At 47.7% G+C, this 16,061-nt stretch overlaps 1 protein-coding gene across 1 annotated transcript in view; it reads right to left on the bottom strand.

Annotated features, from left to right (window-relative positions):
- The window catches only part of GALNT17 (polypeptide N-acetylgalactosaminyltransferase 17), a 210,436-nt gene that overhangs the window by 17,544 nt on the left and 176,831 nt on the right, over positions 1 to 16,061 (bottom strand). Inside the window, exon 8 of the mRNA XM_045542165.1 lies at positions 13,827 to 13,922. Coding sequence (XP_045398121.1) covers positions 13,827 to 13,922 — 96 coding nt within the window. The remainder of the gene's footprint in view (positions 1 to 13,826; positions 13,923 to 16,061) is intronic.

The following is a 16,061-nucleotide window of genomic DNA, read 5'->3' as shown; positions in this document are numbered from 1 at the left end:
AGTATATACGCAACTAGTTTTATGAAGACATAAAATAAGCTCATGGTGACACCTCGCATTCCAGTCCCACAGCACAGGACTCAGCCCAGCCACCTTCCTTTCCATGTTTGTAAACTCTTTTCTCCAACAGCGAGAAACCTGGTTCTCACTATCCACACTGTTATACTCACTCGATCAATCCTAGTGTACATATGCAGTAGTTTCAGAATTGCTAACCCAGACCCCTGTGGAAAACAAGCTTAGTTCCAGAACATAATATTTGTGATGGCCCTTTTTTCTTTAACCTTATAGTTTCCAGTCAAAATTGTCCAAACTGTTGTTTTACAAAGTTGTTAAGATTAGTGCTTTCCTTCTCCACCCTCTCTGGTGTGGTTATGTTATTCATTTACAATATAGTTGGGTTCATTTTTTTACTGTTTGCATTCCATTTGGGGTCCTCTTCCCCACATCCTAGTTAAATGTATTATTATTTTTGGTCACTTGAAACATCACCATGGCTCTAAAGTCAGAACTTTACAAAAAGGTGTAGAGAGGTGTGTCACTCTCCTGTCATTCCTTCCATCTCACTCCCATTCCCACATTCTTGCGAGCCCATTCTTACCCAACCCCTGCAGACAGCCAATCTCATTGGTATCTGGTTTATATTCCTGTATCTCTTTTGCACAGATAAGCAGATACAGGTATTTATCTTTATATCACATCATGGTTAGCATATAACAAATACATATTCTTTTGTACTTTGCCTCGCTCACGTAACAGTATGTTGAAATTACTCCATACCAGTCACAGAAATCATCGTTGATCTTCTATACAGCTGACACGACTCCACTGTGTGGGTGAGCCACAGCTTATTCAACCACTCTTCTGTGAATTAGCACTAAGGTAGTGTCCTGGATTTTGCAGTTGCAAACAAAACTGCAAGATAAATGTGTATTTTTATATTGTTGGAGATGTATTTCAGAGTGGATTTCTGGAAGTAGGATTGCTGGGTCAAAAAGTAGGTGTATGTGATGTAGCTTTGTTAGGTATTACTAAACTCCTGTCTAGAAAGGTGGTCCCAATTTGCATTTCCACCAGCTCTTTGTGAGTGTCTGATTCTCCAGAGCCCTCCAGAACAGAAAAGATGTCCAACTTCCTAATTTTTGTCAATATTGTGGGTGAGAAATGACATTTCATTGTTACTTAACTCTAAATTTCCCCAAGTATAAATAAGTTTGAACATTTTTTTTGTATCTTTGGGGTCCATTTTTATATCTTTTTGATGACTTGTATGCTTTTGTGTCCTTTTCCTATTTTTTACACAGATTTTTGGTCCTTTGCTCTTGAATTTTTAAGAATCCTTTATATTAGCCTTTGTGGTATATTTACAAATATTTTTTTCCTAGTCTGTCAGATGTCTTTTGACTTTATGGTATTATATTGTCTTGCTATTTGTTTTATTTTAATGAGTTCAAATGCATCTATCTTTTCTTAATGTTAAGGTATAGTTAGAAATCCTTTACTACATTGAAGTTAAAGAGGAATTCACACATTTTTTCTAGTGCTCATAAAACTTCATATTTTACATCTAGATACTTAATTCATTTGGAATTAATCTCGTGTGTAGTGTCAAGTATGGGTCCAATTTTACCCTAATCAGCTTTTGAATTTGTCTACCTCTCACTACCTCTTCCACCATCATTTGAGTTTAAGCGACTGACTTTTGACAAGATCACACCAGTCTCTTAACTAAGGAAGTTCTTACCTCTAGTTCAAGGCTATCTCATTCTCCAAACTGCAAACCCTTTCCTAAATATAAATCAGATCACAACTCAACTCTGTTATTAAAACCTTCCAATGGCTTCCTGCTGAGGTTGGTGTGAAGCCCAAACTTCTTAATTCCCTTTTCAGGGCTCTACACGATCCGGCCTCATGTCTGGTCACTCCCGACCTCACACTCTGTATTTTAACCTCTTTAGTCTTGGGGACCTGGCTTTCCCATTTTCCCATCTATAAAATGAAATTGATGGGAGTCTTCTCAGAAATAATGCCGAAAAAAAAAAAAAAAGAAAAGAAATTTCTGTCATTAAGATATTATGAAATTCTAGGGAGAAGGATGTTATTAAGCACAGAAGTGTGTCTGAAATTCAGATATACTTGTGCCTTATCAAAGAAGCAATTAATGAAGAAAGATAAGAATAAAACAACACAACAAGACTTTAGGATGTTACAGATTTTGAAATATGGTGGAATTGCTCCTCGGCCTTTTGACTAAGATCAAGAGTGAAATATGGTGGCAATTTGCCCATTAGGAAAACCATACCTTTATCTCCAGGGTCGGTCTGAAGATTCAATGAATTAGTATGTACACAGTGCTTAGAGGAGTGTCTAGCATATAATAAGTACGTATTAAGTATCAGCTAGCTATTTTTCTTTGGGGAAAACTGTGTCACAAATTGCATACTGTTGTTGATAATGAAGACAAAGTCTATCCAAATTTTTTTGATGCGTAAAAAAAAAAAATCAGAGTTGGACTCAGCCAGTCACCTGGCTGTTTCCTATAACAGCATCCCAATTAACTGTGAATTCCTGAATGGCAGAACCTCTATGTTTCATTCATCTTTCCAAAAAATGTGCTCATATGTTTCTTTGGAGAATTCAACCAAGATAGAAGTTGAGCTGAATGCTGAAAAGTTTATGTTTTATAGAAGCCGGGAGTTGGCAGGGACCTTCCACATCTCTAGTCCGATCCTCCCCTTACAAGTTCTGAGAACTCGAGGCACCCAGAGTGTCCTTAGGTGTTAAAGGCTTCCATGGCTGGTGTCAGGCCAGCACTATCTTTTTCTTGCCTCAGAAGTAGAATCTTGTGTATCCAGCTGAATCTGTCTTGGAAGACGGAAGCTTTCCCAAGGCCTCACTGTCACCCTGTGGACAACAGTTTTATGTCTGTGCAATGGTACTTGTCTACGTACTTCCCGTTTATTAGCTTATTTCACTGACACACCTCTATGTGATGGATGCTATTATTGTCCTCACATTACAGAGAAGAAGACTTCAGTGAAAGTTCGGGGAGTTTCAGAGTCTTGCCCAAGGTCACAGCTAGTAAGCAGTGGAGCTGGGATGTGAACCCAGAGAACGAACTAAAGGAAAAGTGTAGACCAGAAATTCCCAAAGTGCATTCCACAGCACGTCAGCTCCAAAGGAGGTCTATAGGTGTACAGGAGTCTGCATTCAAATAAAACCATGCTCAGCAAAATTAAACAAGTTTTCTTTACTGCAACACTTATCAGAGCCTTCACCATGCAGTATGTATTGCAGATGCAAGGCATGGGGTTGATGGTGTCTCTGGCCAACTAGCTCCTGGGATAGCCTCAAAGAACGTAGAGCCACTGTCTTCATCTGGAGACCAGCGACATTTCACAGCCACTGAAGGTGGCCAGGCGTAGTGCTGGGACCGTCAGCTGTCAGTACTCAGAGGCCCCCCTGCCAGGGGGGAGCCAAAGCTCCACCAGCTGTGACATTTTTGTTATGTCTCCTGAGATGAGACCAACCACTGAATTCAAAACTTAGACTTTGAAAACTTGACTTCGCAACTTTTATGAACTTGGAGACATCATTTGATCTCAACAAGCCTCACTTCCTTATCTGTAAAGTAGAGATATAACACCTGCCTCACAGGTGTGTTATGATAGTTAAGTAAAATGATACGTTTAAAGCACCTGGCATAAATTTTGGTCTCCAGCAGCTCAACAAAAAGTGATAACTTTCCATTCTCATTCTTGACAAACTTTTCTCTTATGAAGAATGACTTTTTTCATAACATTTATTGTGATTTGTGAAATAAAGTTGACACATGGACTGATGGAGGGATTTGGAACTCTTGTTGGACACAGGAACACAAGGACAGCAAATACCTTTTAGCATCACCACGGAAGAGTTAACTTTGGTGCAGGACACGTGTCATGTGTCACCTCCTCATGGCCAGTCTCGCTAAGATGCAGGGGCCAAAGACTTCACGAGCTGAGCTGGGCTCCGGCCAGCTCCTGACTCAGCATGGCAGTGGATCGGAAGCTTCACCCCCAACAGAGCATGTCATGGCAGTGTCTGGGGTGCTAGGCTGGACTTGTGGTGCCCACATGTCCACCGAGCTGAAATCTCCTTTCTTGTTCGTGACCAAACCCAGACTGCAGCAATTTCACAGACATGAACCAAGCCTTTTGGGGGCAGTAGCTGGCCGTCAAGATCATTGACAGGAGTCCCATGAAAGCAGGGCCCCTCACCTTTGGTCCTCAGCCCCTGTAGTTGCCAGAAGGAAGCCCTAGGAAGCCATCTGGAGCAGCGTCGTGCGCTCCTGGCAAGGTGGCTGGTGGTGACACCACTGTGTCCCAGAGAAACCTGAAGAAGGCCTTCACGTCTTTCTAAAACCAAGGTCTGTGTGCATGTGGCCCCCCACGGTGCCCCCCATGTGGGTGGGATTCCAGCGAGGTGTCCCAGCCACGGCAATTTGCACGGCCTCCAGTCCCCGGACCAGGTGGGTTTGACGCTGACGACAGTGTAGGACATTCTCCTGCCCACATTTGGTCTTCCTCCGGCCTGCTCCAGTGGGAACACAGACTCCAGAGGCCCCGACTTCCTGTACCCGTGGCCCAGACTCCAACAGCCCTGACGCCTTCAGCATCCACCCTGCATTCTGCTCGGCCTTGTTCTCAGAGCCTCTCAATTTCAGGCAAGCAATGTCTTTGAAAATAATCATTCAATAGATTCCACGGCTCCAAAGAGAAATCAAAACACTCTGAATCAAAAGGTCAGGGGGTGAAGCTCTTCTGGTCTTTTGCGCTTGCTCTGCCGAAGCACACGGCGTAAGGCACCAAAGCCCTTTTCACCGCGAGGCTTCGCCCTCCCTCTCCTTGTCCCTCAGAAGCAGCAATGTTGTTTCTCTATTAATTTATTGATATCAAAACAGCCTAACAAATCAACATAATTCTTTGGGGAAAAAAAAAGGCTGGAAGCAAGCCTCAGTGATGATAATAGTTGTAGGGTGGCAGGATTATGGGTGATGTAAATTTGTATTTTCCAAACTCTCTGTAATGCTCTTGTGCCTTTAGTGAAAAAGAAAAAGATTAGCAGTGACTTTCACTTGCTGTGCTGTTGAACGTAACATCTTGGGCAAGGTAGAAAGGTTCAGCTGGCAATACGGGCGCCGCCCTAGTATTCAGGCTGAGTTCTTTATTCCGAGCCTAACACGAACACAAAATCTGCCTGAATCATGTTTTGTGTCTGGAGAAAAATCAGCTAAACTTCTAAGGAGACATAAAACTTTTAACTAAGATCTCTACTGGAAAACAATTTATGATTGTACTTGTGCTTTCCTGGAAAGAATAGCTCGTCAATCCATTTTGGCAAGAAAGAAATAGTACAGCAGTTCCTCCTTAACCTCGAGCCCTTGTTAGGCAAAATCCAGCACAGGCACCCTTCAGCGACATAGTGGGTTTGGTTTCAGATCACTGCAATAAAGTGAATATTGCAATAAAGTGAGGCGCAGGAGTTTTATGGTTTCCCCGTGTATATAAAAGTGTGTTTACACTATACTGTAGTCTATTCAGTGTGCAATAGCATTGGGTCTCTTAAAAATGTACATACCTTAATTAGAAATACCTTATTGCTAGAAAATGCTAACAATCGTCTGAGTGTTGAGCGAGTCGTAACCTTTTTGCTGGTGGAGGGTCCTGCCTCGAGGTTGGTGGCTGATGACGATCAGGGTGGTGGGCGTTGAAGGATGAGTGGCTGCGGCAACTTCTTCATATAAGACAACAGTGAAGTTTGCCACATCCATTGACTGACTCTTCCCAGAAATTTTTCTCTGTAGCATGTGATGCTGTTTGATAGCATTTTACCCACAGTAGAACTTCTTTCAAAATTAGAGTCAATCCTCTCAAACTCTGCCACTGCTTTATCAACCAAGCTTATGGAATATTCTAAATCCTGTGTTGTCATTTCTAGAAAGCTCACGCATCTTCAACGGGAGTGGATGCCATTTTTGGAGACCACTTTGTTTCCTTATCCATAAGAAGCAACTGCTCATCCATTCAAGTGTGATCATGAGATTTCAGCAACGCAGTCTCATCTTTGGGCTCCGCTTCTAATTCTAGTTCTCTTGCTATTTCCACCACATCTGCAGTTACTCCTTCCACTGAAGTCATTCACAAGGGTTGGAATCAACTTCTTCCAAACGCCTGTTGAGGTTGATATTTTGACCTCCTCCCATGTCACGAATGTTCTTAATGGCATCGAGAATGGTGAATCCTTTCCAGAAAGTTTTCAATTAACTTTGCTCAAATCCATCAGAGGAATCGCTAACTGTGGCAGCTATAGCTTTACAAAATGTATTTCTTAAATAATAAGACTTAAAAGTCAAAATTACTCTTTTATCCATGGGCTACAGAATGCATGTTGTATTAGCAGGCATGAAACAACATTCATCTCCTCGTACATCTCCATCAGAGCTCTTGGGGGACCAGGTGCATTGCCAATGAATAGTCATATTTTGAAAGAAACGTTTTTTTCTGAGTAAGTCTCAACAGTTGGCTTAAAATATTCAGTAAACCATGCTGTAAACAGATGTGCTGTCATCCAGGCCTTGCTGTTCCATTTCTAGAGCACAGGCAGAGTAGATTTAGCATAATTCTTAAGGGCCCTAGGATTGTCAGAATGGCAAATGAGCATTGGCTTCAACTTAAAGGCACCAGCTGCACTGGCCTCTAACAAGAGAGTGAGCCTGTCCTGTGAGTTTTGAAGCCAGGCATTGACTTCTCCTCTCTAGCTATGAAAGTTCTAGATGGCATCTTCCTCCAGTGTAAGGCTGTTTCATCTGCATTGAAAATCTGTTGTCTGGCATAGCCACCTTCATCAGTGACCTTAGCTAGATCTCCTGGACAACCTGCTGCAGCTTCTCCATCAGCACCTGCTGCTTCACCTTCACTTCTGTGTTATGGAGACGGCGTCTTTCCCTAAACCTCATGGACCAGCCTTTTCTGGCTTCAAACTTTTCTTATGTAGCTTCCTCACCTCCCTCAAACGTCACAGAATTGATGAGCGTTAGGATATTGCTCTGGGTTAGGCTCTGGCTTAAGGGAACATTGTGGTGACTTTGATCTTCTGTACAGACCACTGAAACTTTCTCCACGGCAGCAGTAGGGCTGTTTTGCTTTTCCATCATTCGTGTGTTCACTGCAGTAGCACTTTTCATTTCCTTCAAGAACTTTCCCTTTGCATTCACAGCGTGGCTATCTGTCGGCACAAGAGCCCGAGCTTTTGGCCTATCTCGGCTTTCAACACGCCTTTCTCATGAAGCTCAATCATTTCTAGCTTCTGATTTCAAGTAAAAGACATGTGACTCTTCCTTTCACTGAAACACTTAGAGGCCATTGTAAGGTTATTAATTGCCCCAATTTTGAGATTGCTGCGTCTCAGTGAGTAGAGAGCCCCAGGGAGAGTGGGAAAGATGAGGGAACAGCTGGTTGGTGGGGCAGTCAGCACACACACATCACTGATTGATTAAGTTTGCCATCCTATACAGACGCAGTTCGTGGTGCCCCCAAACAATTACAATAGTGCCATCAAACATCGCTGATCACAGATCACAATAACAGATATAATAATAATGAAAAACTTTGAAATGCTGTGAGAATTACCAACATGTGACATAGAGACACGAAGTGAACTACGCTGCTGGAAACATGGCAGCGACAGACGCAGGCGGGGCTGGCACAAAGCTCCCGTTTGTAAACACGACGCCGTCCGTGTGATGCGCAATACAGAGCAGCGCAGTCACAGGAGGTGTGCCTGTCCCTGTGCGTCTGCTTCCGGGTGCCATTTAGGAAATCAAGCACTTCTGCTCCCTGTGTGTGGACAACAAGGGCCACTAGAAAGGGGGCCTGGGGAGTAGGAAATGGAAAAGGGAAGGAAAGTAGATGGCAGAGAAGGAGGCTTGGGGCCCCCAAACCTCGGGAAACCTCAGCAAGCAGAAAGCACGCAGCCCTGCACTCCTGCGAGCCCTGCCACGAGGTTGGGCGCGACGGTGCACGCACGAGCTGATGGAGGCAGTGCCAGGGGGCAGGAGTGACAACCCACAGCCATAAAATCAGAAACATTTTGAATATTTTTGAGACAAGATGAGTCAGCGGAACAGCAAAAAAAGGCTCTTAACTATTCTCACTACCTGCAAGGAGGTGAAGTAAATCCGTGAGAGTTGCATTTCAATGCAGGGGGAGGGTTTTCAAAAATATTGCAGAAGACACTGGAAATGGAGACTGGAAATGGCAGAATGGCAAGTCCACGGTGTCGAATATTAGATGTGTAAAACCCTGTCGGCATTTCCTGCTTTCTGTCTCAGCTCCTTTTTGTGTGTGCAGTAGGTTTTGTCAGCATGAAAAGCGCCTGCCCTCAGTCCCCCAACTCTGTTTCCCCACAAGCTCCAGTGTTTCCCGGCTTTGAACTCACGGGGCTTTCCAGGAATTGGATTCCCGTGGATGGAAACATATTGCTGGGTTTGCTTCTTACCAAACAGAGGATGCCTGTTCCCAGAACCGCAGAACCGTTTCCTGGAGCAAAGCCATCTTTTCCTGGGTGAGAACTTCAGTGGGTTCTCAAGGGCTCTGTCCTCTGAGCCCCATCGCTTGCGCCGCCATATTTGGAAGCCAGGAGGCTGCCAGGCATCATTCACGTCTGCGTTTTTCAACGAGGAGGAGGAGGAGGAGGAGGAAGAGGAGGAGGAGGAGGAGGAGCGCCTTCTATATGCTAATGCTGCCAGAGCCCTGTGGCTCCACCAGGGCACCAGTGCCTTATTGGCACAATGCATCACAATGACAAGGTGTTTGGATGATGTATCGCTTAGAAGATGAAGCCATCGGGGAATGAGTCCAAGATTAGATTAAATTTAATTATGGGATAAAGAATTCTCATCTGTCATTCTGGTGATGAATTCACCGAGGGAAGGAATGAGGGCCTCTCGGAAAAGAAGGGAGAGGAGGGGCCAAATGCATAGACGGGGAGGACAAGCAGAGGAGAGGGTGCTAACGCCGTCCCTGAGCCTGCGAATCAGAAAGGACCTCGGCGCAGAGCCGGACGCCCTCCCACAGGGACGGACGCAGCAGTTGCTTTCTGTGGCTCACCCCTTGCCTTAAGAAAGTTTCATCGCAGCGAGCAGCTGTTTCAAACAGTGCTCCCTGAAGTGTCCACGGCACCTCACTCGGAACGCTTTGCTGGTCAGACGCTGCCCGTGGTGTGGGCTGCTGGGGCCTGGGAACCTCAGCAGGATCCGTGGGGACATGTCTGGTTTGCACACGCATGTGCAGGTGCACAGGCGACGGCCGTGAGCACCGCCGGTGAAGCAGGAACTCACATGTGATGCGCATGAACGTATGTGGGGCAGAGGGAGGGGGAACTGCAAGGGCGTCAGGGGAATTTGGGGGCGACAGAGCTGCTCTGTACCTCAGTTGTGGGTGATTACTTGGTCATATGTGTTTGTCAAAACTTGCAACACTACACATTATAAAGAATAAATTTTACCTTAAAAATAAAAAAAAAACCAATTATATGAAAACTGAGAAAGCATTAGAAATTTAAAAAATAAGCTGGGGCACTAGGTCCACACTGGGCCTGTCCTGGGCGAACAGGGACATGTGACCTTGACCTCTAAGGTCTAACACAAAGCCTTGTCCAGAGTGGATGGCCATCAGCTGCCAGGAAAGGCACCTGCAGGTGTCTGTCCCACATGGGGTCCCGGGCCCCCCAGGCAGGAGGTCTGGGCTTGGACGCCGGGAGCCGCAGCCGTAACAGGTTCCCAGAGGGTCCGCAGAGTCTGTGCAGCACACGCAGGACGCTGGGAGGGACACCCCAGCCCCCATCATGGCACTCGGGGCTCTCACACTCTGTCCCTCTTGGCTGCCCTGAGCCACCTGCCTCAGCCAAGTACGTCATTGTCCCCCTGCATGTGGCTCCTGTGCCCTGCCTCTGACCCTGGCTGTCACATGCGCTCCTCTGTGCTTGCTTTGGGTCTGTCCACCAGGCCCTGCTAGGGCTGGAGGACACCTGGGGCTCAAGGAGATGGGAGATGCCCCCCAGAGCTCACGATGCCACAGCGGAGTATCCCAGACTAAGCGTCACGGGACTTGCATTTGACAACCGGCACTGCCCCACCTGAATCTCAATTTTCTCATTAATAAAATCAGAAAATGAAGGTGTCACTGCCTACCAGACAGGGCAGCAGGGAGGAGTAAACGTATTACTGACACAGATACCGGTGTCGTCATCAGCACTTTTGTTCCCCGTGTCAGCCCAGCCCTGGCCCTGGGGGCTCAGTGCTGTCCCTGGGCAAGGCCAGAACACGGAGCTCTGAGTCCACCACGTGCTGCACCATCAGGACTCGGCAGCAGCTCAGGGACAGGGACCTGAGACAACAGGGTCAGGGCCCGTGGTCGGGTGGGGTACGGACTGCAGAAATGCTGCAGGACCCCAAGCACAGTTCTACTGTCATCCCCTTCTCTCTTCCTGACAGCACCTCTGTCTCGGGAAGGAAATCAGAAGCTCTGGCTGGGAAGGGTGGCCAGCTGGCTGGAGCGGCGCAGCATGGGGGCCTGGCAGAGGGGGCCCGTCTCCCTGTTGGGCAGCAAAGCTGTCAGGTGCTCTTATGGCTGCTCCAGCTCGGGGACCCTCCCCACACGTGGGCCCAGGAAGGCAACAGCCTGGCACCTGGTGGGGGTCTGTGGTCCTGCCCCTCTAGACAAGACCTCCCTCTCCACACGGGTTCATGCTGACACCAGAGGCTGCTGCTGCACCCTTGACATTCTCATTTTCAGTAAAACTTAGGCTCCAAAAAGAGGCGGATGTGTGTCTAAGCCAAATTAGTAACCAGACAAAGCCGAGGCTCGCGGTGAGCTCGCAGACGGACACCTCGGAGTGAGCGAGCAGGCTCTGTGAGTGGCCGGGAACCGTCTCCATCCTGTTGACAAACACATGCTGCAAGACAGGAAATTACCCTCCTCGGTGCCTAGTTATCTCTGCTTAATTGCTGTTTGATAATAAATTACAACCTGGAGTCCATTAATTAAGCTAACAATGTCCGTGGAACACCGACTCCTTCTGCTGGGAGTCGCCGGGCTGCAGGGCTCCGTTCAGTCGCCGTGTGCCCACGGCACTTGTCGTTTAAAGAGACGCCTGGTCAGGAGACAGACTTGGTGCCTGGAGGGAGCAGGTCTGGGCAGCAGCGAGCCTTGATGAGCAAGCAGGGGACAGCCCGGCAGCTGCAGAGCCACTCCAAGGACGCTCTCTAGCACAGACAGGTGGCAGAACGGAGCAATGCTGGATTGACTTAAAAAATCAGCTGATGGAAAGTTACCAGGGCCCACTTACAGGTGTTCACCCTAGAGCTGGGGGGAGCCAGGAGCTGCCTAATTCTGTTTGTGGTTCCCTAAGCAACTAAACGGCCGGAGCTTTCATTTGGAGAAGTTCCGCACCCAAGTGGAACCGGGGAAAGATGCGTTCCAGCTATTTCCCAACCAAGGCCCCAGTACCGTGCTGTGAATGCCACTGAGCTCCCAGCAGGAGAGGGAACCTGCCTGGGGAGGGAGCGAGCGGGTGGCCATCCTCAGAGTGCACGCAATGCCAACTTGTCTGGGGAACCGGCCATGCAGGCATTCCCGCTGGGTCTGTGTAGCAGGTGGTCACTAGGCAGGGCCCCGAGGGAGGGGACAAAGGAGGAACAAAGGCTCTGGACAGAAGAGTAAGGAAGGCCAAGTTCGCAGCGGTCTGCCCCAGACTGGAGGTGTGGGTATCACGGGGCCTCAGAGATGTCAGAGCAGGTGGGGAGGGTGGGGGTGCTGGGAGGAGGTGGCCTCAGGCCCACACAAGGCAGATGCCACTGCCTTGACGTCCTAGGCCTTGGGGTCGGCCTAGGGCTTCCCGGGTGGCTTAGGGAGCCTTTCCCTGAAACACCCGGAGCAAAGCGCGCTGCTCAGAGCCAGGCGGGAAGCCCTCCCATCTGGGGGACAGTGCCTGGGCCGTCTCCACCCCCTTCCTCACGCACAGGAGGCTGTGGCTTCCTCAGGCCAGCATTGGATCGTGCCAATGTCTAAATGGGATCATCTCTACGGTCACCATGCGTAAGTACTCAGTTCAAATGTTATTAATACTCATTCAGAAGGCTGGAGAAAGTACTCTGGGAGTCAAGTGTTCTTCTAAAAGTGACTCCTGGAATTCCCGAAAGGATGGTGAGGCAGAGCCACGCAGCTCGGGAGAGGAGCTGCCCCAGGCCCAAATCCAGGCTCTTGCTGCCCAGGCCAGAGGCTGTGGGCGTCCTGGGAAGATGGTGCGGGTAGCGTGCGGGGCCCTGCTCTCGGGTCCTCCTGGCCCCAAACCACTGTGCCCACTCCCTCTCCAAGCCATCTCGGCGGGAGACTAGCTGGGGTGGACTGCAGGCTTTTCATCTGGTCTCTTTCAAGATGCAGCCTCTCAGACAGTCCCCTCTAGGGCTGGCCATACCCAGTCTAAACTCACCATTCCCCAAGATGAAGCCTGAAGTGGCTCCCCAGCACCCTCCGACCAGCAGTGTCGGCACCCCCTGATTTCTTTTGTTAGAAATGCAAAATCTCAGGCCCCAGCCCCCACCTCCTGACCCAGAAGCTCTGGGGAAGGGGCCCAGGAGCTGGCATTTTGCATCAGGCCCCGCCCCATCTGCTCTCCCTCTCTCTTCTGCCTTTTCTCAGCCCCCTTCCCTCCCGCAGCCTGAGCCCCAGCCGAGCACCAGTGCCCTGGGCCACACTTGCGACACTGGAGGTTTCCTGCCTCTCTGTGTGTCTCTCCCCATGCAGGGGCAAACCACGGAGAGCAGGGGCTGGGCCTTCTCACCCGCCTGTGTGCGGTTGGGGGCCGCACCCACAGCGGGTGACCAGGAGGTGTGTGTCCAGAGAATGACTGACCGGAGGGCTGTGACCCGCATCCAAGTCTCTAGTCCAGGCATCCCTGTCACTCTCGCTCCCCACAGGCACTTCTGGGCGGTGGTGAGGGTCCCTGAATAACCTTGATTTCAATGGATTGCATTTGGAATTGGAATATAAATGTTTGCCTTTTGTTACTATTGGTTGCCATAATGTTTTAAATTTCTGTGGATGTCAAATCTAGTGACATTCTTGGGTGTGTTTTCTCTCCATCTTGGAGAGTTTCAGCTAAGCTCCTTGTGTACACACACACACACGTCTGTACACTCACGCACACACATCGCTGGCTAGCACAAAACCGTCAACGGCAATGCATTTATCATTTATCTCACGGGTCGGTGAATAGCTTTGCCCTTTGCAAGCTGTCTCGTGTGTTCTCGGAGATGCCCCTGCAAACACTTTCCTCCTTCCCCGTCATGCTCGGCTCTTGTACTAGCCCTAACGGTCCTGTGATACTCACCACCAAACACATGCTCTTTCAGGACGGACATGTCAATCCAGTTCTCAGGAGGGAGCTGCTAATTGTTCCTTCGAGGTTGTAAGCAGGTGTATGTGGGTATGATGAGAGCGTATGCACATACGGTATACATTTACGTGTTAGCAAATGACTGCGGCTTACTTACCTTTTCCTTCCAGTACGAAACATGCACATTGATCCGTAATCTTAATATTTGTGCTGATGCAACCACTCATGAATCTTTTCCCCAGCTTTTTTAAAGAAACAACCAGAAAGCCTCCCACCTTCTCCTTAAACTCTCAGAATAGGTAACAATTACCAAAACAGAGGGCCACAGAAGCATCCAGAAGCCCCACAAGGCCCCTGTGGGCCTGTGGGGGTCAGAGGTAAGCTCCTACCTGTGGTCCCCAGCCGTGGCATGGGTACAGTATTGCTGTGTGGTTCTCCAGCGGGCCCTGGTCCAGGCAGACGTCTTTAGCCTTGTTGTTGCGGAGCTGTGGGAGAAGAGCAAACATTACCCATCAGAGCTCCTCTGGGGCAGGTGTCGCCTCCCATCCCCCGTTCCACACTGCCTTGGTTCATGACGAGAAGGCCACACGCCCCGCCAAGCAAGGACCCAGGCACTTCAAGTCCGTGATCGCTTTAGCAAGAAGGAAACAGTCCTCCGTGGGTGGCATGGGTGCCAGCCCTCTGCCTGTGTCCTGGGCAGCCTGGCCCCCACCCTCCCAGTGCCTTCATCGCAGCACAAAAGAGATCACTAGGAACTTGTGGACACAGGGACATGCATTGCCCAGATCTTAGATTTAAAGTCGCCTCTGAGGGGGGGCAGGGTGTGGACTGACACGTAGGAACAAATCCTAAGTGGGCCTTGGCACCAACACTGGTTTTAGTAACCTGGGAGTCAGTGGTAGGTCAGCCACTGAGATCATTACTTGCACAGAGGCATGGAAAACAGCAATCAGAAAAGCAAACTGAAACTTTGCCATCCTGAAAAGCGCTAGCAACTTTATTTATATACTCAAAAAATATTTCACTGAATGCATATGCTGCATTGGACACCATCCCAGGTGTTTGGAAATAGACAAAGGTCCCTGAGACAACGCCCCTGGACCTAAGTTTGTCTCCTTGGGAGTGTATAAGAGCAGATCTAACCTGGCCTCCAGGCGCGTTGTAATTCTGTATTGGCATCCATCTCACCCGCCACCCCAGGGTCTCAATGGGTGGGGAAAAGGCAATGTCGTCGGTCTTTCCATATATATTCATTCCCCTCCAGATTATATTCTCCATGGAAACCACATTAACTAAGGGTAAGTTAGAAAGAGTGGCACAGGGACACTGTTCGTTCTGTACCCAAATTGTGTCTAGTCCCAGATGACTGAGCAGATTTCTAATGATTTTGAAATCTTTTTTAAGATTATAAAAATAACACCATCTCATTGAGACATTTTGGAAAATACAGAAGAAAATAACAATTGTTCACAATCCTTTCATACACAATCAGTTAATTTTCCCTCCAATCTTTGGACATTTTAGCTTTGTTCAAGTTGGGCTGTAATGAGCAATTTTATGCATAAAGCTTTGTTCACATTGCAGATTTTCTTAATAGAATCCCAGAATTGGGATTAAGGTATCAAGGCATATGAACACCTTAATGTTCTTTAAACAGGCTGCCCGACTGCTAGCTGGGAGCTTTGAACTAATTCACACTCCCGCTCGCACGGTGTCCAAAATACGTATCTACTTGCCGGTCCTGAGTTTCACCATTTAAAAATATTGTTTTGAGAGGGGAAGAAAGATATCTTGTTTTTATAAATTTACTATTCATAGTAAACTGAAATGTTTTATGTTTAGCAATCATTTTCCTTTTTGAGAACTGTCTGTTTCCCCATTGGGATCTTAAATGGTTTCATTATAGATTTGTAAGAGCTCTTTACATGCTAAGGACATTAATGTTTTCAGGGCATATTTGTTCCACATGGTTTCAGACTGCCAGGGTTTTAAATTTTGTTTCTAATGTTTATGCAATCAAATCTATCACTCAGTAATTTAGCAAATATTTACTGAAGGCCTGGTAAGTGTCTGGCACTGTGCTAAGTTTAAGGAACACAAAGATGTTTTAAGCAGCGTTGTCCCCGCCCTGAAGTGGTCCACAGCCTAGCACAGTGACGGATCCATGCCGGCACTGCAAGGAGGACGTCCCCCCACCTCTGAGGGTGCAGGGACAGCTGCCGAGAGGAGGCGATGCCTGCAGTGGGCATTCAAAAGGATATGTGGACTCCATGCTGGAAAAGTTCTATTTTTCACCCAGGGGTGGCAACATGGATTTTTGGTTTATATTATTATGCTGTACATGTATGCTTTATACACATTGTATGTGTGTGGTATTTTATACAAATACAGGTGAAAGGAAAAAAAAGTTGTATAAAAGTGAATTAGAGGCCAGGGGCAGTTCAAACCAAGGGCAGTATGAGCTAGCCACAGAATTTTGTGCAAAAATGGTGGTGGCCCCATGTTTTAGAGCACAATGAAGTGCTTTTGCAAGTGGAAAGACAACATTTCATACATGTAAGAGTCAATACATAAAGCATCCACATATCGTTCTTTAGAAATTATTTTAAAACATTCCAGCTAAC

Source organism: Lemur catta, chromosome 2 (genome assembly GCF_020740605.2).
Source record: "Lemur catta isolate mLemCat1 chromosome 2, mLemCat1.pri, whole genome shotgun sequence".
Taxonomy (NCBI): Eukaryota; Metazoa; Chordata; class Mammalia; order Primates; family Lemuridae; genus Lemur; species Lemur catta.
Note: the sequence above shows the minus strand (reverse complement) of the source record. Positions and strands in the feature narration are given on the sequence as shown.